Below are 20,445 nucleotides of genomic sequence, written 5' to 3' on the forward strand. Positions count from 1 at the left end.
GCAGTTAATCCGGCCCGGCAGAGTGGCGCCAAGATGCCAAGGCCGACCCGGGCACAGCCAAGCCTGATTGGCCCGGCACTGGCACCAACGGCACCAGCAACTCAACCTCCCACCACTACCTATACCTACCACTGGCGGCGCGAGCCAGACTCAGTCACTGCAATTGCAGCTCGAGGTAGATGGTGTCAATGCTGTTCACACAATCTGTTAGTCAATTACATGTGGTGTATCGCCATATTATGGCCAGGGAGGCCCGGTACCTCCGCCCCTGTTTCCATCCTACCCCCTTCAACCTTCCCACCTCTTCAAACCCCCATTTCAGATACCAGTCTCGCAAGGCTAAACCCTGGTTCGGTGCAGTCTCGTCCACTGCCATGATCGCGAGGAGTTTCTTGACCTCGAACTCGACTGGATGGTCTTCATGGCCGACCTCCTTGGTGACATGCTTCGTGGTGCGGAGTGTCTGGAGGAGTTGTTGCAGCAACTGGCTGCCGACACCTTTATTTCTGTGTTGTGGGTGACAAAATAGACTCAATTCAACAGTGTGGCCGTAGCCCAGCATGTAGCCACGAAACGCACTGACATAGCTGTAGCCGAGGACTTGACCACCGTCATCGACGGCCACCAGATACGGGAGGTTTCGGGAAGTAATGTCTTGAAACCGGCCTTGGATGTAATCAGGAGGCGGCCGCTGCACCAGGAACGATACAACCGTGTTTAGGACATAGTGCTCAAAGATCTCCCGGACTTGGGGCAGGTCTGCGTGGGTGGCCGGTCGAACAATGATAGTCATGCTGGGCGACGGCGTGAATATCAATATCAATGTCGGTGCAGAAACAATCTAAGTCCACCCTCCCCTGAGAAACCCTTCGATGGTACCCCTCCAACTCAAAATTCACCAGATATCGACATATTCAAGACGAATCACGTTTAGCCCTAAATCACTGCCTATCATTCCGGATCTTGAATCTGGTGCGGTCACGTGCAGTCACGTGATAACAGTCCTCCGACGGGACGTGCCGGTACTAATTATCAGACTAGTTCTAATTAGGAAAGGCTTCTATATCTCCTGTGGAGCGTATTGTCGCAGTGACGCAGCCGCAGTCGCAGTCGCAGTCGAGGACTTGAAGACCGATGGCTTCACATCATCTCCGAGTCTTGAGCCTGTGTGTGACTTGACTTCTTCTTCACTTTAGCTGCCTCACTCCTGTTCACGGACCTGACACTGCTTGTTGAATCTGCCTCTTGTCCTGGACGACACTTCACTTGCTGCTCTCGCTGTGCAGCTCCTTCATCCTGGCCAACTCCCTCCTCACATCCGTCACCTCATCTCTGCCTTTTCCCCACAGCAATAGCAACCTTACAACCTTACATGCTCTCACGCCTTCAACCTCGCGCAATGGCTTCCGGACTCATTGCTCTGAAGGATATCCCTTCTATCTCCTCTCTCTACCGATCTGGTGAATTGCGCTCATCTCCCCGTGAAGATCTTCCTACTCCGATCCAAGGTTTCAACGACAAGGTCTGCACCATCCAAGGCGACATTACAAAACTCCAGGTCGATGCCATTGTCAATGCAGCCAACAGAGGTCTCCGCGGAGGTGGCGGGGTCGATGGGGCCATTCAGCGAGCAGCCGGTCCTCAACTTCTGAAGGAATGTGCCACATTAGGTGGCTGTGAAACCGGCTCTGCAAAGATCACGGGCGCCTACAATCTACCATGCAACAAAGTCATCCATGCAGTCGGTCCTATCTTCGACAGTCTCGAAAAGTCCGAACCCTTGCTCCGCAGCTGCTACCGAAAATCACTCAGCCTTGCAGCTGAGAATGATTGCAAGACTGTGGCTTTCCCCGCCATCTCAACCGGCGTCTATGGCTATCCCAGCAAAGATGCAGCCCTTGCCGCCATTCGAGAAGTCTATTCTTTTCTCAAGAAGCCCGAAGGGCAAAAGCTTGAAAAGATCATCTTCTGCAATTTCTTGGACAAGGACGTGGAAGCATACGCTCAGATCTTGCCGTATGTACAACGAGGACTGCTATCTGATAAGTCGACTTGAATCTCCTAACAGCTGATTTCCACAGAACCGTGTTCCCGCCCACAAAGGATGACCTGTCCCAAACAGGTGAGTACGATCTGAAAGGAGATGTTACCCCAAAGGATCAATTGCCAATGCCAGCCAACACACAGACCCGTCCGAGGGCAATCTATGAACCAACCGACAAATTGCAGGACTTGACCGTCCGAGGTCAGGCCGTCCACCCCAGTAACCAAGCTCTCAATGCGAATAACTCCAATGGCCCAGAAGACAAATGTTCGGCGAGGAGCAGCAAAACTATCCAGCACGGTGGTGGAGGCGATGGACAAGGCGAAGTATCGATCGAGAATGGCAGAGCTCCAAATGAAAACAACACGTTGACTGTCTCTGATGCACCCCAAGACCTTGATGACCCTGACGACCCTGACGACGTTCCCTGCACACACGTTCACTTCTACAAGTTCAACGGCATGCTCTCTTCTTACGGACTGTGGCCACACTCTGCCATGGTGTGTTTTTGTGGATCAAAGGTCTTTCAGGCCCGTATCACCAACATGCCGGTTATTGGTCGTGGTGATTATGCCGGGTTTAGGACTTAACCGAAAAAAATGGAGGCCAGCGACCCATGCAGAGGTTTGCCTTTTGATTCCACCATCATGATTTTAGGGTCAAGAAGCATCATGATCGTCGTGCGGCGGTGGCTTTTACCTGCAGCTGCTCCATCCTGATCATGAAGTTGCAGACCTGGGGACTTATCCACAGTTGATTCGAAAGTGCTTGGAATATGGGCGGGTGCCAAAGCTCGATCTACCCTTGAGAGCTCATGAGATAGTACTGACCCATAAGATTTATCATCGGTCACGGTTAGTTCTCGTGTGTTGTGTTTTGTTCTGTGGGACACCCCTGCGTTGCTGTGTTGCTGTGTCTCGACTGCTTCAGACTCTTGGTCCCTCTTGGTCCCTCTTGGTTGTGCTTCCCTGTGTCAGACGTCTCTTCGCTTGCCCTTGAGTGCCCGAAAGCGTCGTTTAGCAACTGTTATGCTCCTATCTCCGAAAGAGGCTTCCACTTGCAGTCCTGTAAGTCCCGACACAGGGCTGCAAAACACTGACATTTAACTCCGACTATCTCCGGCCGCGTATTCGGGCCCCAAGTTTAGATAGAAGTCCAGCAGGATACGAGCCGACCACTCTCAGTGCCCTGCCACCCTTGACGAGCGACCAGGACCATCGGTACAGCGTACCGCGTGTGCTGTTACACAGGGCATCACAGGGATGGGGTGGAGCTGTCAACATATAAGGTCCGAGGGATTCGCGTGAGTATCTCTCCCTTCTTCCCGGGACTCTTGTCTGGTGTTTGCTTTGGTGTAGCCGGTGACTACCAGGTAGCTCGGCGCCAGGCTCGAGAAAGGCAATGGCATCGCTCCCAGATAGCCACCGGGCCCTCACACTCTCGTCAGTCGAGACAGGGCCGGAAGTGAAAAGGCTTGGTCCTCCGTCTCTTCTGCCCGGCAGCACCGTCGTTCAGATCTTGTCCAGCCCGGTCCTCTCGTACGCGGCGAAAGTCTACACGGGTGCGTTGCAGTATCCGCTATGTCTGCCCATGACCATCGGCGGAAGCGCCATCGCACGTGTCGTCGCCGTCGGCAGTGACGCCACACGCCTGTCGCCCGGCCAGCTCGTGCTGGTCGACTCGATGATCCGCGGCCGCGACGACCCTACCCAGGCCATCCTTCTCGGCGTCCACGGCGGTCTGTCCGAGGGCGCGGCCCGTCTGATGCAAGGGGACTGGCGGGACGGCAGCTGTGCCGAGCTGGCGCGCTTGCCGCTGGAGAACGTGCATGTGCTGGACGAAGAGACCCTCACCAAGACACAAGGCCACTCGGTCCACCATCTCGCGTATCTACTGCGCCTGCTGGTCCCGATGGGTGGGCTGGTCGAGTTGGACGTCCAGACTGGCGATCGCGTCGTCATTGCCCCGGCGACAGGGCAGTTTGGCGGCGCCGCCGTCGAGGCCGCCCTCGCTCTGGGCGCCGACGTGGTCATCTGCGGCCGCAGACGCCATGCTCTCGACCACATGAAGCACTCCCTGGCCCCGGTCTACCCGCAGGCCAGGATCGACGTCGTGGTCCTTTCCGGCACAGTCGACACCGACGTCGCCACCCTGCACGCGCTGGGGCCCATGGACAAATTCCTCGACTTCTCCCCGGCGGCGGCGGCCGGTTCGACCCACATCACCAGCATCCTCATGGCTCTGCGGAAGGGCGGGCGCGCATGTCTCATGGGCGGTATCACCGGTTCCGTGGCCATCCCCTACCAGGTCGTCATGTTCAACGACCTCCACATCGGTGGCAAGTTTATGTACGAGCGTGATGCGGTGCACAAGGTCATTTCGCTGGTCCAGGGTGGACGCCTGCGCATTGACTTGCCGCATCCTAAAGTGTTTGCGCTGCACGAGTGGGAGAGCGCGTTCAAGAGTGCCGAGGAATCCCCTGGCTGGAGACAGATGGTCGTGTTTGACCCGAGCAGGGAGTAAGGAGTACTACACAATCTGTCGTAAGGCAAGATGGATGGATTCCGTAGGCACACTCTACACTGGAGACGGAGACAGAGACAGATTGGCCAGATGCTGCTGATACTTCAATGATTATGATGCATCTCGCTCTGGACGTTCACAATGAAAAACATGGAACCGACTCCTGCGCAAAGGTTTTTCTCTCTCCCAGTCAAGCTCCCCCTTGTATCTGTAGGAAGGCGTGGCCGGGCAATGTTCAGTACGTACATATAGTACAGTTCATCATGACATAAATGTTTCGTGGGGGTTGGCCCTGAGCCTAAGTCTAAGTCTGCTTTTTCGACGTCGACCCCAAGCCTCTGTCCTTCCCGATGCGGCGGATCTCGTCGCACACGCTGGCCGTGACCTCATCGGTGCGTGCGGTGCCAGCCAGATCTCTCGTCTTGACGCCGCGGTCGAGAACGGACTCGACCGCGAGCATCAGCAGATCGGCGGCCTCCTCCTGGCCCAGCCACTTGACCATCTCGGCGGCGGTCCAGAACGTGCCGACGGGATTCGCCACGCCCTTGCCGGCAATGTCCCAGGCGGAACCGTGGATGGGCTCGAACATGCTGGGCCGCTGGCGCGTGGGGTCCAGATTACTGGTGGGGGCGATGCCGATGCTGCCGGCGAGCGCGGCGGCCAGGTCGGAGAGGATGTCGGCGTGCAGGTTCGTGGCGACGATGGTGTCGATGGATTCCGGGCTCAGCGTCATGCGGCACGTCATGGCGTCGACGAGCATCTTGTCGGTCTCGACGTCCGGGTAGTCGGCGGCGACGATCTTGTGCACTTCGTCCCACAGAACCATGCCGTTGCGCTGGGCGTTGGACTTGCTGACCATGGTCAACTTCTTGCGCGGCCGCGAGCGCGCCACCTCAAAGGCGAAGCGCATGATGCGCTCGACCGCGTGCCGCGTGAATATGCTGACTTCGGTCGCCGTCTCCCACGGCTGCCCGACATGCGAGCGGCCGCCCTGGCCGGCGTATTCGCCCTCGCTGTTCTCGCGCACAATGACCCAGTCGAGTTTCTGCCGGTTCGCCTCGGTGTGCTGGCACGCGGCCAACGGCGACGTCACGCCCTTCAGCACCCGCGTCGGCCGCACATTGGCGTACTGTTGGAAGGGCTGGCAGATGGCCAGGCGCAGGCCCCAAAGCGAGATGTGGTCCGGCACGCGCTGGTCGCCGACTGCGCCGAACAGGATCGCGTCGAACCGTTGCAGCTCCTCGAGCCCGCCGTCCGGGATGTACCGTCCGGTCTGGAGGTAGCGTTCGCTCGACCAGTCGAAGTGCGTGAAGTCGAACGTGAACGTCCCGTATGTCTCGGCCAGCGTCTCGAGAACTCGGATTCCAGCGGAGATGACTTCGGGCCCGATCCCGTCGGCGGGGATCGACGCGATCTTGTATGATGTCGTAGAGGGCGGAGGGGCCAGAGCCTGAGCCTGAGCCTGCTGAGCGGTTGAGATGGAGCCCATTGTGAGATGGTATTTACTATGTGCACAGCGGGTGTGATTGATAGGGCGTGCAGGAGAGGAATGGAGATGGACTTATATATATACACGTCCATAAACCTTGTCGTCGATATAGTACTCTGTAGTTGCCGTTGCCGTTGACGGGCTTCGGGGAAACAATTGGCCGCAGCCCAGATCCGCCTGAATCGCCTGATTTTTTGCCCGATGGGTGCCACCGACTGTTCGGTTTCGGATCGGGCTCGCATTTAGCCTAGCCTTGCCCCCTCCAGCTATAGCGGGCGGATATTGCTCTGCCGCAGTACGGAGTACAGAGACGAGGTAACATAGGTACCTATGGTAAACAGTAGCTGTACGGAGTACTTACCTTACGTTTGATGAGTCTGAACGGGACTTCCCTCTTCCCTTGAAATGATGGTGCACGTGCACGCATAGGCTTGGGCCGGATTGGGGCCAGGCTATTGCCGCTTTGTGGCCTTGGCCTACTAGTATCCTGGGCTGCAGGCTTCATCTAAAGCAGCGACAAGGACCCGCGCAGCCACTGCATGAGAGATGCTCTGTATTCCGTACTCCGTACTGTGTCTATCCGTACTCGTCCAACACCTGCCAACGATCCTCCCAGATTGTCTTAGTTCAGCGATCACAGGGCAAGCTTTCCCTGCCATTACGTTGCTGTTGCTGTTGCCGTTGCCATCGCCATCATTGATCCCCTCTCGCAGTCCGCCTGTCTGTCCTTCAGCGTCCAACGTCCGGCATCCCCATCCATCCAGCAGGCTAGAAAGACGAATCATTCACTTGCTATAACCACCGAGCGATGCGACAATCTACTTCTTGTCCTGCCCCTGCCTAATCGAACACAAGAAGAGTCCGCAGTCCCGCTGGGGCAGCGTCAGGAACTCATGGCAAATCTTGCTTGAGGCTGCTCCTGTCCTCATGAGGACGGGAGAGTGCATGGGCGGTGACGAACGTGAACATGAACATGCTGTAGGCGATTTCAACGCTGCCACCCGATGCCTCTCCGACACATGTCCATCCAAATCCAATGTCCAAGTCGTCCAACGCGAGTCTTGTCTTGTCCTGTCCTGTCCTGCGTGTTCCCGCCTTGCCTGCGACAGTCAGTCCGGTCTGACAGTTTCTTGATGTTTCGAGGAAACTCGTGTTTGATTTTGGCTCGACAATCCGATCCAATGCGCACAACACGTATCAGATCCGAGGTCTGGGCAGCACGGACTCTTATCCTGATATGATGATGTCTTTGTTCAATGTCTCTGCGAGAGTGCCCTTCCCATGGCTCGTGCATTCGCGGGGTTTATGGGATATTATCGAGCACAAACCACTTGCGGCTCAGGAACTATTCCCATAGGCTGAGAAGGCAGACTCCTTTGTCCATTAGGTAGGGTTACGGAGCGATAAAGCTAGCACCCTCATGGTCCAATCCTGTCATACGACGATCGATTCAGATGCCACATCAGGTCGGCCTGCAGCATCACCAGTTCTTGAGAGATTTCTCGTGTCTGTACACCGGGAAGCAACTGTCATTTTGGTCGACGTGTCAAGTTGGCTGCTACGGTGACATGCGCAAAGCAAGCTGAGATCCAGTCGCTACTACTACTAGTAGGAGGGCGCAATGATGCGATGGATCCGATCTTGGCAGCAATATCTTCGAGGCCACTCGACTCAACTCCATGGCACCTACATGGTGTACCAATGCATAACCATGGCTACCTCTAACATGCCCTACAGAGTACAACCTTGCCCAGTGCGACATGTGAAAAAGACGCAAGCGCTGCGATAAATCTCTTCTTTCTGTCAACCCAAGACGTCAACATGCCACCGTGCGTCAAGCCATTCTGGTGGTGCACGGGGCGCCGGCACTTTGCGGCTGTCTCACTTCAGCCACACTGTCGTCGGCAAAAGCTTGTCAATGCATGCTATACTTGAACGGTCAGGTCGGGGAAAACCGAGCTCGGCTTCTTAGGCGCTATTGCGTGCAGCCGCTGCCATGTCGGCAAAGGACATGGTGAACTGTTCGTTCTTGCAAGGACCAGGGTCCTATCGGATTCCACTAGCCTCTCAATATCCAATGGAGCTTGGTCATGTCCTCGACGCTTCTGCCACTACCACGACATAAACACCTCCCTTTCAGCTTGCTTGCTCGATTGCAGGTTCCCCAAGAAGTGATGCTTTCGCAGCGCGCACCCGCTCGAGTGGGGATCGTTGTACTCCTTTGCAATGACGGACTGGGAAAAAAAGAGCAGACGTCGCGTCCCCTCAGCTGCAGCTGGTCGGGGAGTCCGTTGGTAAGAAATGGCTGACTTGATCATGGAAAAAGCCCTCGAGCGAACCCCCATTTGTGAGTATAGCGAGTATAAATGCTTGTCTGTCGTTCTCTATCCAGTCCGTCTCTGTTCACCACCTTTACCTGGCACCACCTTGTCCTCTCTACCTGACCTCCCTGTCCGTTGACACCCACACACATCATGGCGATTATTCCTCGCTGGCGCTTCGGCCAAACCGGGGCAATGATGGGATTTCTGCCAGTGGCACATAGGAACAACCTCACCGTGTTCTTAGCCGAACTTGCCGGCACATTCATGTTCCTATTCTTCGCCTTCGCCATTGCCCAGGTCGCACATACTCCGCCCCCAGACGATCCTACCGCACCTCCCGACATCCTGGTTATCTTCTTCATCGCCCTTGGATTTGGGTGTTCGGTCGCCATCAACGTCTGGCTGTTCTATCGGGTCAGCGGAGGCATGTTTAACCCCGCGGTAGGCCAATTTCCTTGACAGGCGCCGCACCCAGACACTGATGTATCCCCGTCCAGGTCACTCTTACCCTCTGCTTAGTCGGCGCCGTCCCAGCCACACGTGGTTGTATCGTCGTGGTCGCTCAGATCATAGGTGGCATTGCCGCCGCCGGTGCCGTCTCTGCCACCTTACCGGGCCCTATGGCGGTCAACGTCCGACTCGGCGGCGACTGTTCCATCACTCGGGGACTCTTCATCGAGATGTTCACGACCCTGCAACTCGTTTTCTCCGTTGTCATGCTGGCCGCCATCAAATCCAAGGCAACCTTCCTTGCACCCCTTGGGATTGGGATTGCTCTCTTCATTGGACATCTGCTCAGTAAGACCCCAATAGGTGTTTTGGCTATCGGAAGTGACTGACCAGGCTCCCTCACAGGTATCTATTACACCGGTGCGGGTATCAACCCTGCTCGCGCATTCGGACCCGACGTCGTCACCCACAGTTTCCCCGGATACCATTGGATTTATTGGGTTGGACCTTTGCTGGGGTCTCTGGTGGCTGCAGCATTCTTCTACATCCTGGAGGCTCTGGAGTGGCGCACGGCAAACCCGGGTCAGGACTACGATGATCTTGAGTATCAGATGATCGAGCCCAGCAAGAAGACGGACAGACCAAACGTCGCCCACGCGCCGCTGAACGCTACTTACAACGGCGAAAGGTCCCCTTCGGAGAAAGAAAACACGGAGCGCTTGTCCAATCCCGCCACTCCAAACGCTTAGCTTGGTCTTCAGCTTCACTTCCGGCACCTGCTGGGGATTGTTCGATCGATGAAGGCTGTGTGCCGGCACAGCGTGGAGTATGTGAGCAATTCGCAATGGAGGGACGAAACGAATTACCCCTGGGTCATCCAGTCGCTCTGATAATCAAGAACAATCACACTTGAGGAATTGCGGTTGGGGTCTGTTTGCCTCGTGCTAGGCAGCGAACCTTTTTGACGGTGTAATCCATCCTAGTAGTAGCTGATGTAGTTTGGTAGCTTCAACCATGGCATAACTTCTACTTGTATCACAGCTTCCATTCTACCTTGTATCATTGCTTACCTTGTATCATTGCTTACCTTGTATCATTGCTTACCTTGTATCATTGCTTACCTGGTATCATTGCTTACCTTGTATCATTGCTTACCTTGTATCTGTCAAACTTTGGCATCCCCAGCCTTGTGCTTTAACCAGAAGGCTGGTTTAGGTGCTATCTATACTATATAGCATGCGCTCCCCCTGCGACCCGTTGATGGAGAACATGGAACATTTCAACCTTTATTTGACAGTATCATGGCTTACCTTATACCGTGTATCATAGCTTCCCTTCTATAATAGTTTCCCTTCCAAAGTTGCGGGCAATCATCGATTCTAGATCGTTTGGGTAGAAAGCCTTGAAGCCTGAAGCCTAAAGCCTAGGCCGTATGTCATGTCATGTCGCTCCATTGATGGATTTATCGAGTGATCTACAATAAGTGGTGCAATATGAACTCAACTAGGCTGACACTGATTGATTGTATATGAACCCAACCAGACTGACACACTGATTGATCTTATTGTCCGTCAAGCCTCATATAACTACTATATCTATCTAATGTGCTGTTTAATTATTATGATGAGGAGATTATAACTATCATATCATCATGATGAGATGCGCATGGGACAGATTACTGCACATCACATTGCTACAGAAGGTACAATGCTAGGTATCTACCTAGGTACTCCGTACTCCGTACTATGCGGCCAAATAGTATGGGCGGGCATCTCCTCGTAATCTGCCATCTTGCTCCCTTAGCCCAGCCGGCGGCCGCGGAGAAAGGCGGCCGGCAGGACCTGTAGTGTAGATGTACATGGGTACATACATTGCCGAAACGGACTCGGAAACAGAAAAAGACACAGAATGGCTGAAATACAAATCCATACATAGGCGCCCTGCCCTGCCGACCGTGAAGCCATCCATTCTCAATATCGCCCCGCCACTCAGCTAACTGCGCAAACTCGCGTCACATCAAGGACCAGAGAAAGAGAGGTTGTCGATCTGCGATCGGGGTTCGGTTGGGACGTCTCTGCATCTGCAACTTGAGTCGAGGAGTCAGAATCAGAATTCATTCTCACGCACACGACACAGCACAGCCCAGGACGAGTGTCGACAGGAGAACGAGAATGTCGGAGAAAGTACTCGGGAAAGGGAAAGGGGAAGAGAATGAGAAACCGAATGAGAACGAGAATGAGAATGAGAAACAGAAAAACAAAGCCCGTGTGCTGCTCGTCGGCAGCGGAGGCATCGGGACCATGACGGCGCTCAACCTGGAACGGGGCGGGCTGGCGTCGGTGGCGGCGGTGCTGAGGTCCAACTACGCGGTGGTCAAGGAGAGAGGATTCACCATCGACTCGCGCGACCACGGCCAGGTTCAGGAGTGGAGGCCGACCGAGGTGCTGGACAAGATGCCCGACCTGGCATCAGACCGCGACCGGGACCGCGACCCGGCGCCGTTCGACTACATCGTCGTCACGACGAAAAACATCCCCGACGTGCCGCCCATGGTGGTGGAGCTGATCAAGCCGGCCGTGACGCCGGGCCACTCTGTCATCGTGTTGATCCAGAACGGGCTCAACATCGAGAAGCCGGTGCTGCGGGCCTTCCCCACCAATGTCTGTCTGTCGGGCGTGTCGCTCATGGGCGCCGACGAACTCGCCCCGGGCCACATCCTGCAGAATGACGCCGACCGTTTGATCGTCGGCCCGTTCCTCTCCGGCCACATCGAGCAGGAAAAGCAAGTCGCCGCGGCGCAGGATTTCGTGCGCATCTACTCGGCTTCGGGAAAGGTCCAGTGCACCTACGACCAGGATGTCTTGTTCGTCCGCTGGAGGAAGCTGATGTACAATGCCGTCTGGAACCCCATCTGCGCCTTGACCGAGCAGGACACGGGCCGCTTTCGACTGTGGTACGATGCCAATGCCGATGGGAACGATGACGGTGACGACCCGCATAGCCCTCTCAACCTGCTCGTCAGGCCCGCCATGAACGAAATCCGCGCCGCGGCCAAGGCGGCTGCGAATGTCGACTTGCCGGAATCCTTGGTCGAGGCCATGGTCGACTGTGACCCGCTCGAAATCTTCTGTGCTCCCAGCATGTTGCAGGACAGACGGAAGAGCCGGTTCATCGAGCACGAGAATATCTTGGGCGAGGCCTTGAGAGAAGGTGAAAAGGCAGGCGTGTCGATGCCGACCGTGCGCGTGTTGTACGGCCTGTGCAAGGCGGTGCAATGGCGGACCAAGGAGCTGCATGGTTTGGTCGATCCGGAAGCGTTGCTGGAAGCCAGACAGAAGAAGGATAAGAAAGAATAGATCTCATTTCTACTCATCCGAAGTATATACGTTCACAGATGACACATGTAGCATCCTCTCTGCTTTGGCGGTCAAGCGACAGTGCTCTCAACTTGATCGACTGTTCGCAAACAACTCGTATAGCTTGCACTTTAACTTGCACTCCAACATCGTGAGTTACAGTACCGGATTCTATACCGGAGTCACTGCATTGTATCTGATCGGGGCAGGAAACTTGCTGTGCGATTTCATCTGAGCACACAAGAAATGCTTCAGTAAATCATTCCAAGTCAGACGATATAGCTGGCTGGGATGCAGGCATGGATCATCTGCAGAAGTATAAGGCCTCGGATTGCCAATATGACTGGGACACAGGGCATATTTTCGATGTCGCTTCAATGTTGAAGCTGGCCGAGAGCCTTATGGTGGAGAGCTGTCGTTGGCCGACCGTTATAAAGATGAAACAAGCACTGATGAACCCTGGCGTGATGATCTAAAATCAGCCTAGTGGGAACGTCAATTGTCTATTGTTAGAAGCCGTGTTAGTGGCGGTAAGCATGAGCCCACCGATAGGGATATCCCCTAATCCCTAATAAGTTGAAGACATAGGCAATCGTGACTCCAAACGCCATCCAGCTCGACGCAGTCGCATGGACGGGGTATTTTTGTGGATGGCAGATAAGCAACACCGTCACATAGGATCCAGTTGTTTAGATGACATTGTGAGTGTTCCTGCAGCAGAAAGATTGGAATGGGGCAGAGATCGTAGACTTGTGGGCCCTGCCAGTCCAACAAGGCGATGGCAACATTTTGGTTTGGGGAGTGATGAATCCCTTTCGTGCCTGAAGTACGGAGTACTCTGTAGGTGGTCAATCACATCAGCAGCATCTTCTCGCAACTCTCTCTCGTCTGTGTGACCTCGCAAAGATCCGTGCGGTTCTCCAAGTAACCATCTGCCATCTGGAGATGAAAGCTTTTTTTACCACCTGTCACCCCTGTCAATCCGGACCTGCATCGATCGGAAAATTGAAGACGGGGCGACGGGGCCAGGAGCTGAGTAAAGCCAGTCAGAGGCCTCCTAAACCACTTTATCGGTGTCGAATCCCCTTTTCTTTGCAGGGAGGCACTGTACGGATACTCGTACGGTGTACGGAGAGTATCCCTGGATGGGAAGCTGTGGACGTTAGTGCAACGCAGGGACAAATTGGCTGGATCCATACAGGCCACACAGACAACTGGAACGGTTTAGCGATGCGAGGGGTGAAATGATGCATCGTGCACCCCTCTAGGTGCCCCTGGTCTTGGTACGCGAGGAGTCAAGCTCGACGGAGACAGAAGTGACAGAAAAGACAGAAGAGAGACAGAAGAGACAGCTGAAACCGCGGATGGCGACGATTACAGGCAGAGAAAATCGCCTATTGGTGGCTAACCCAGATTTGCCTGCGCCGGTCGCAGGCTCTAAAGCTCTAAACTTAGCCTGCGCCAGCACTGGGGGCACCACTGGGGGCACCTAGAGGCCCTAGGGCCCTAAGGCACCCACTCCCGCCCACTCCATCTTCTTTCTCCCTTACCCAGCACAAGAATGGAATGAGATGAGCGCACCGCTATCCCGGCCCTTGTTTGAGAACATCATTTCTACTAGTTCGTAACTTTAGTATCCGTACGGAGAACCTGGTGTCTTAGGGCCAGGCCACCGCTGTACTCGTAGCCATGCTCTCGTCCTTCCTTCTTGTACCTGTTGTTGGAGGACGAGCCTGAGCACTTCCTCTCCTGCAAACGTGAGCTCGACTCAGGTAGCACAATGCCGCTCTCTCTGCCACGAGGTCTGTCGCCTGTAAGGCTGCTCGTTGTCTTCCTCCTTCTCCTATCTCTCCTGGTCTTCCGATCCTACTACCTCCCCTCTCCCCAAGGCTCCGAGAACTGGTGGAGGCGGCCACAGGCAGACTCCCCGGAGAACTTAAGCGATGTCGACCTCGACAACGATTTCAGCGACATTGAAGACCATGGCTTGACCTCAGAGATTCCCGACTTTGCCGACGCGGTCAAAGCCACCACCTCCGCCCCTTCGTCCTCCTCCAGCCCCAAACCAGCCTTCGACCCGTCCATCCCGGCCTGTCGTCAATTACCGGGCGCGGACAAGGTTGTGGTCATGGTCAAAACCGGTGCCACCGAAGCTTTTGCTCGTGTGCCCGAGCAGATTGTCACCCTTGCGGACTGCGTTCCCAACCTCATGATATTTTCTGATATGGCGCAAGACATTGGAGAATTCCACCTCTATGATGCGCTGGACGAGGTGGGCGAGGAATACAAGGAAAACCATGACGATTTCCAGTTCTACAAAAACATCCATGCGGTACACGCTGCTCACGGTGACGTGAGTGTGCTGGGGTCTGAGAAAGGCTGGAACCTGGACAAGTGGAAGAACATCCCCATGCTGCACAAGGCATACACCGAGTATCCTGATGCAGAATGGTACGTCACGATTGATGCAGACACGTATCTTGGCTGGACAAACCTGTTACACCTGTTGGCCCATCAGGAACCGGATGAACCACTGTATGCAGGATGTGTCTACTGGCATGGTCCTACAGCCTTTGCTCAAGGCGGAACTGGTTACATCCTGTCTCGGAACGCCGTTCAAAGATTCGAAAAGATTCGAACTCCGGAAAAGATCGCGGATTGGGAAAAGGAGACCTCGACCATCTGCTGCGGGGATGTCATGCTTGGTGTGGCAATGGGCCATGCCGAAGTCGGTGTCAGCGGTGTCTGGCCAATGTTCCAAGTTGATCCTCCTTCTGCTCTCGGATGGAGTGACCGGATATGGTGCACTCCGGCTATAACCTGGCATCATTCACATTCGTACGATATCGAAGCTCTTTGGCAGTTTGAAAGGGAATGGATCAACAAGACCTGGGACGATAAGACCCTGAGTGCGAAGCCGTACCTGTACGCGGATGCGTTCGAGTACTTTGTTCAACCTCTTATCGCCGACAACAAGACGGACTGGGACAACTACTCTGCGGACAAGGTCTTTACTAAACCGTCCGAGGATCACGTCAAGGAGAATAACGACTGGGACTGGAAAAACGATGAAGAAAAGCAGGAGTTGTGGGACAGCCTTTCCATCTTGGAGAAACGGGCCACGAAATCCGTCAAGCAGTGCCGTAAGGCGTGTGAAGCCGATAGTGGCTGCATACAATTTTCCTGGCATCCAGGAACATGCAAATTGAACAACGCAATCAAGATCGGTCATGCCGTCGATCCAGAGGCGGAGACCACGTCGGGTTGGATGCTGGATCGCATTGACCAGTTCAAAAATTCCAGGGAAAAATGCGAGGTCAAGTGGGAAGTGGATCATCGGTGAAGACCATGCACTGCACAAGCTTTGACCATTCCGATGCCACCGAGTTGTCACCTCATGTCGCTATTATGCCAGATCCGATCATTTGTGGATTCCGAAAACATGTGCCTATCCGCCAAGACGGCCGCTTGCTGAATCTCTTGATGAGCCTGGAGCATGAGCAATATTGCTCTGGGGTGACCGTGGCCAACACCACTTGGCCGGGGTTATTCAGCATCTCGTCTACTGGCATGAGACCAAATTACAGCGCTCGGTTCACAGATCCAGTGCCAGTGGCGTCATGCACAGTTTGACACCGACATGGACGAAGATGACGACGCTTTGGCGATGAAATACGCCTTGACCTACCTACCACACTGGCAGCCGGTTCATATTTGTCCTTTTGCCAACAGGACAGGACACCCACATGCGATATATTATTGGATTCAACGAAATCTTTCAACAGTGAAGTGATTTATGAGATCTTCTGCCGAGATGTACAGTTGCAATGTTGCAATATGATATCAGGATGGGGAGTGAATATAAGTGAAAAAGGCAATCTCAACACTACGATATCTGGTCCAGAGTTGTGCCACAAATACATTATGTCTGTCCAGTGTACTACTACATAATTCCTGCCATGCTCTTCGAGGGAACGGGAATTGGAACAGGAACAGGAACAGGAACAGGGAAGGGTGTCGGACGTCGGGCGTCTGAGTGGGTGTTTTTCTCTCTTCACCATGGTCTATAGATAGATAGGCGGAACTACGACTAGGACTTCAGACTTGAAATGGTACACAAAGTACGTGGCTTTAGCTAACCCTGTCTCCAGAACGCCCTGCCTGCCTGTACCAAGTACTCCGTAATTCGACCTGGGTCCTGGTTCCCCTAACTGTATGTATGGATGTATTGAGTCGTTCATTAGATCTGTGCGTTCCAGGCGGAAGAGAAAAAGACAATTCCAATCCTCAAACTCCCTGTCCAACCTGGCCGAGCCTCTATTGAGTCCGACGGCGTTGCCTTCTCTTATTGTATCAGCCCTGGTGCACCGCCTCCCGTCCGTCGTTGCGTCCTACAAGGTCCGCCGGAGCGGGTTCGAGAACTTGCGTGGCCACTCCGTACCACGCTGCCTGCGCTTGCGTCTGCGCAATCCCGAATCGATCTGATCGATGGGGCCTTGGGCGGTGAAGGAGCCCCATGAGGTACACAGGTCGTTGACGCTGGATGGAATCTCGATGGCAGAGGGGATGAGCTCCGGGTGTTCCTAGACAGAAGAAAGTCAGCTCATGTCAGGGGTATCGTATCGGCGTGGCGCTATCTGAGACATAGGTGTACAACTATGTAGTATGTATATTGCATCATTCACACTGCATACTGCATATAGGTATATCTGCATGTCTGCATGTCTGCTTTCACGCATATAGGTATGCATGTATACTAGTAGTAAACAAGGAAAGTGCATGTGTAGAGTCAACAAATAAACCACAAACATCCCACTCACCAAGATATTGACATAAAGCCCACCACTGACGTGCCAGGCAATATGACAGTGGAACGGCCAGACGCCCGGGTTGTCGGCGTCGATCTGCATGGCCATGTAGCCGTACGGCTGGAGCATCTGCACATCACGCCGGGTCGGGTTAGTTGGATTGACGACGGAGCCGTCCCACGAGCCCAACCCCTCGTTCAAGACGAACATGTTGTGGCCGTGGATGTGCATGGGGTGGGCAACCGGAGTTTCATTGTTGATGACGACGATGAAGCTCTTGTTGCTGCCGAAGTCGTACACGTTCCACTCGGGGTCGTAGGGGTACGAGTCGTTGCCGGCATCGGCCAGCATCAGCACCGGGTCGTTGTAGTCGACGCGGAAGCTCGACCCATCCATGGTCCACAAGAAGTGACCTGTCGAATTGATCTCGAAGTTCAGAGCGACCTGGACGGTGGCACTCGTGTTGGTCGACGGCGGCGTGATGGCGTAGTATGGAACCGTCTCGGCGAGGGCGTCGTTGCCGCAACTTGTGTCGTCGATCGGCCACGCCGTCGATGTCGGCTCTGCGGTGGTGGTGGTAGTGGTGCTGTTGGTGCTGGAGTTGGTGGTGGCAGCGGTAGTATTTGCATCCTGGTAGTAGATGATGGCCAAGCCGTCGGGCTGGCTGGCGACGGAACAGTACGAGCTGATGGTCGATCGCATCCACACCAGGTCGCTGCTGGACCCGTTGGCGTGAACAATCACGTCGGCGCGCTGGCCAATCCCCAACGTCACGACCGTGGTGGTGTACGGCTCGATGGGGACCAGGTCGTAAGCGATCACGGTCAGGACGTGGTTGTCGATGCTGAACCGTTGCAGGCCCTCGGCTCCCGCGTTGATCAGGCGGAGTCGATACGACTGGCCTGACGTGAACTGAAATTTGGATAGTCCTGCATTGGGGGTGCAGGTGACATTGGACACCAGCGTACAGTCATATACCCCCTTCCCGTTGATGAGGTTGTTGACGGAGCTAGGCGCGATGAGGCTGAGATCGGTGCCCATGACCTCCTCTACAATCGTGTCGTAGTCCTTGTGGTAGTAGTCCGTCAGCAGCACCGGGCCCAGGTCTTGATCGTATTGCGCGTTGACTGGCCCGTGGATGATCATGGCGCCGAACACACCACCGGCATACTGAGCGCTGTAGTGCGAATGGTACCACGTCGTGCCGTACAAGTCAGCGTTGAATGAGTAGGTAAACGTTTCTCCGGGAGCGATGGGGCACTGGGTGATGCCCGGCACACCGTCTTCGAATGGTGTCCCTTTTTGCAACATGCCGTGCCAGTGCAAGGATGTACCCTCCTCTGGCCCGGTGATGCGGTTGCTGACCGTCACTTCAATCGTATCCCCCCAGTTTGCTTCGATCGTGGGCCCAGGGAAGCCCCCGTTGATCAACAGTCCGCTGCGCTCAACCCCGTCAGGAGCGATTGTGCCTCTGGCGATGACGAAATTGTATGAGCGGACCACGCCCGTCGAGGGGGCTGATCGATACGGATTGGTGCCGTTCGCTGTTCGGTTGCCCCATGGAAAGCTGCCTGTACCTGGTGGAAACCCTGTACCGCCACCTGAAGACTGACCGATGAATTGTGGGTATTTTGGAGCAGCGAATGTCCCGAGCAGGGAGTTGCCGTTGGTCTTGCTCTGTGGCAGAGCATTGATTCCGAGAGATGACCCCGACGACTGCTTTGGGAAGCCCGCTGTCGGAAGGTTTGACGGGAAGACGACAGTTGAAAGCGATGCAGGCAGACTGGCCGTGCCGATGATGGGCGCACCCGAATAGGAGACGGGGCTCTGAGAAGGCTGTGGAATGTCAGTACTGAAAGTTGTCGTCAGGAGGCACAGCTAGGTCATTTCATTACCTTGGGCCCGCGTCCAGGTACAGGTACTGGAGGAGGGCGCCCGTGGCCCGGAAAGAATGGGTGAGCCGGACTCGTGGGAAAGAGCCTGGGACTCGAATGTCCGGTGGGAAAGAAGCCGGGATGCGGTCTCCCGGCTGGCTCGAATGGGAGGCCAAATGGGAGGCCAAAGTATCTGGGTCCTCGTCCTTCGGGGAGGGCCTGTATTGAGGCGACGAAGACAAGAACAACCCACAGAGCGACGGAGGTGATGCCCATATTGCAAGGACTGCCTCGGCCTCTGCCTCTGCGTCTCGCTCGCCTTCACGTCCCGAGTGAGTGTCAGGAGGACGGGTAAAGGGTATAGGCGTGGGAGACTCTAAACGAGTGGACGACGCTCAAAGGCGTCAAAGAGCAGACAAACGAATGAATAGAGGAAGAAATCAAGACATACGAAGAACCAAAGAACAAAATATGAAAGACAAGCTGAAGACACGGGACAGCCCTACCGTTTTATTGGGAGACCCCGGGCACTGGTCATCAAGTCGGCCAGTCTCAGGAAGTACCACGAGAACGGCACGAATTCGAAGAGAGTCTCCGGTAAGCTCGATAGCCATAGTCACATCCTCGTAGGGCAGCTCGCGTGTCCTGAGGATCCCGCGGTCCAGTGGTCCAGTGGATCCTTAGCCGCTCACGAGTCACCACCCGCTAACTCTGTTTAATGGAGCGCTGTGGCGTATCCGAGGAGATTTTCGCGCTGAACACGATAGGCAGAGACTTGTGTGGGTGAGATATTGTGAGGCTTGAACAAGGGAAAGTGTGATAGGCGTTGGGTGAGACCGCCTGGCCCAAACTTGTCCATAAATATGGCTAAGGGGCCAGGGGAAGAATCCCTGAGGGGATGTGTCTGTGAGTGGCCTGCCCCTGTATGTGTCCTCCGTCCTGCGTCCTGCACCCTGCATCCTGCATCCTGTAGCAGGCTGATCATTCTGTAGGTGCTATGCGGTGATCAGGAGGTCGCTGAGGAGAACGGCGCGTGGTGGCGGTGCCCGGCAGGTGAATCGTGTTCCAATCTTAGCCGGAAAGGGAGAGAGTGTCGGAGGTCGGAGGGGGGAGGGATGTTCAAGTTGAGTTCAAGTTGTTGACGCGTCGAATGACGTGGCGGGTATACACAATGCGCAGCCTAATACGGAGTAAGTTGAAACAACCCAGGATACGGAGTAGGTAGTAGGTGACTAAGTGGTAGGTAGTCGGTAGTAGGTACGCAGGATGGAGTAGAAATCTGCCCAAGCAATACGGAGTAATGAGGCGTCGCGTGCTGTCTCAACCATGGCGGGCTGGCGACTTGTCCATTCGTCCTTAAGCTTCGTGGCTTGCAGCTATTGATAGTTTCTTCCCGATCGAATTTCCACCGGTCCCCAAACATGCAGTCTCAGCTCAGCCACGGCATGGGTGCTCGGTACAAACTCATTTCAAAAGGGTGACTGACTTTCTTGATGGGATTGAACGGTGGCTGTGCAATTCACCATCAACAACAGCTCAAACTCTACGGAGTACGGAGTACAGTACAATCTCCAACT

The 20,445-nt window shown here is 54.9% G+C and overlaps 8 protein-coding genes across 8 annotated transcripts; 5 read left to right on the forward strand and 3 right to left on the reverse strand.

Moving 5' to 3' along the window:
- Positions 1-154: 154 nt before the first annotated feature.
- Positions 155-793, reverse strand: A1O3_06399 (uncharacterized protein; the record flags this gene model as incomplete). Its single annotated transcript, XM_007736519.1, has 2 exons — positions 155-191; positions 261-793. 2 exons carry the CDS (start codon positions 791-793, stop codon positions 155-157), a joined length of 570 nt encoding a protein of 189 aa, XP_007734709.1.
- A 606-nt stretch (positions 794-1,399) lies between these two features.
- A1O3_06400 (uncharacterized protein) lies at positions 1,400-2,634 on the forward strand (the record flags this gene model as incomplete). Its single annotated transcript, XM_007736520.1, has 2 exons — positions 1,400-2,016; positions 2,082-2,634. The coding sequence occupies 2 exons, from the start codon at positions 1,400-1,402 to the stop codon at positions 2,632-2,634; spliced, it is 1,170 nt and encodes a 389-aa protein (XP_007734710.1).
- An 811-nt stretch (positions 2,635-3,445) lies between these two features.
- A1O3_06401 (uncharacterized protein) lies at positions 3,446-4,567 on the forward strand (the record flags this gene model as incomplete). Its single annotated transcript, XM_007736521.1, has 1 exon — positions 3,446-4,567. The coding sequence occupies one exon, from the start codon at positions 3,446-3,448 to the stop codon at positions 4,565-4,567; it is 1,122 nt and encodes a 373-aa protein (XP_007734711.1).
- Positions 4,568-4,871: 304 nt separating this feature from the next.
- Positions 4,872-6,056, reverse strand: A1O3_06402 (uncharacterized protein; the record flags this gene model as incomplete). Its single annotated transcript, XM_007736522.1, has 1 exon — positions 4,872-6,056. One exon carries the CDS (start codon positions 6,054-6,056, stop codon positions 4,872-4,874), a length of 1,185 nt encoding a protein of 394 aa, XP_007734712.1.
- Positions 6,057-8,530: 2,474 nt separating this feature from the next.
- A1O3_06403 (uncharacterized protein) lies at positions 8,531-9,579 on the forward strand (the record flags this gene model as incomplete). The annotated part of the gene is made up of 3 exons (XM_007736523.1): positions 8,531-8,821; positions 8,878-9,178; positions 9,236-9,579. The coding sequence occupies 3 exons, from the start codon at positions 8,531-8,533 to the stop codon at positions 9,577-9,579; spliced, it is 936 nt and encodes a 311-aa protein (XP_007734713.1).
- A 1,422-nt stretch (positions 9,580-11,001) lies between these two features.
- Positions 11,002-12,186, forward strand: A1O3_06404 (uncharacterized protein; the record flags this gene model as incomplete). Its single annotated transcript, XM_007736524.1, has 1 exon — positions 11,002-12,186. One exon carries the CDS (start codon positions 11,002-11,004, stop codon positions 12,184-12,186), a length of 1,185 nt encoding a protein of 394 aa, XP_007734714.1.
- Positions 12,187-13,966: 1,780 nt separating this feature from the next.
- A1O3_06405 (uncharacterized protein) lies at positions 13,967-15,529 on the forward strand (the record flags this gene model as incomplete). Its single annotated transcript, XM_007736525.1, has 1 exon — positions 13,967-15,529. One exon carries the CDS (start codon positions 13,967-13,969, stop codon positions 15,527-15,529), a length of 1,563 nt encoding a protein of 520 aa, XP_007734715.1.
- Positions 15,530-16,577: 1,048 nt separating this feature from the next.
- A1O3_06406 (uncharacterized protein) lies at positions 16,578-19,144 on the reverse strand (the record flags this gene model as incomplete). The annotated part of the gene is made up of 3 exons (XM_007736526.1): positions 16,578-16,769; positions 17,007-18,830; positions 18,890-19,144. The coding sequence occupies 3 exons, from the start codon at positions 19,142-19,144 to the stop codon at positions 16,578-16,580; spliced, it is 2,271 nt and encodes a 756-aa protein (XP_007734716.1).
- Positions 19,145-20,445: the final 1,301 nt, after the last annotated feature.

This window comes from Capronia epimyces (assembly GCF_000585565.1).
Source record: "Capronia epimyces CBS 606.96 chromosome Unknown aczIQ-supercont1.5, whole genome shotgun sequence".
Lineage (NCBI taxonomy): Eukaryota > Fungi > Ascomycota > Eurotiomycetes > Chaetothyriales > Herpotrichiellaceae > Capronia > Capronia epimyces.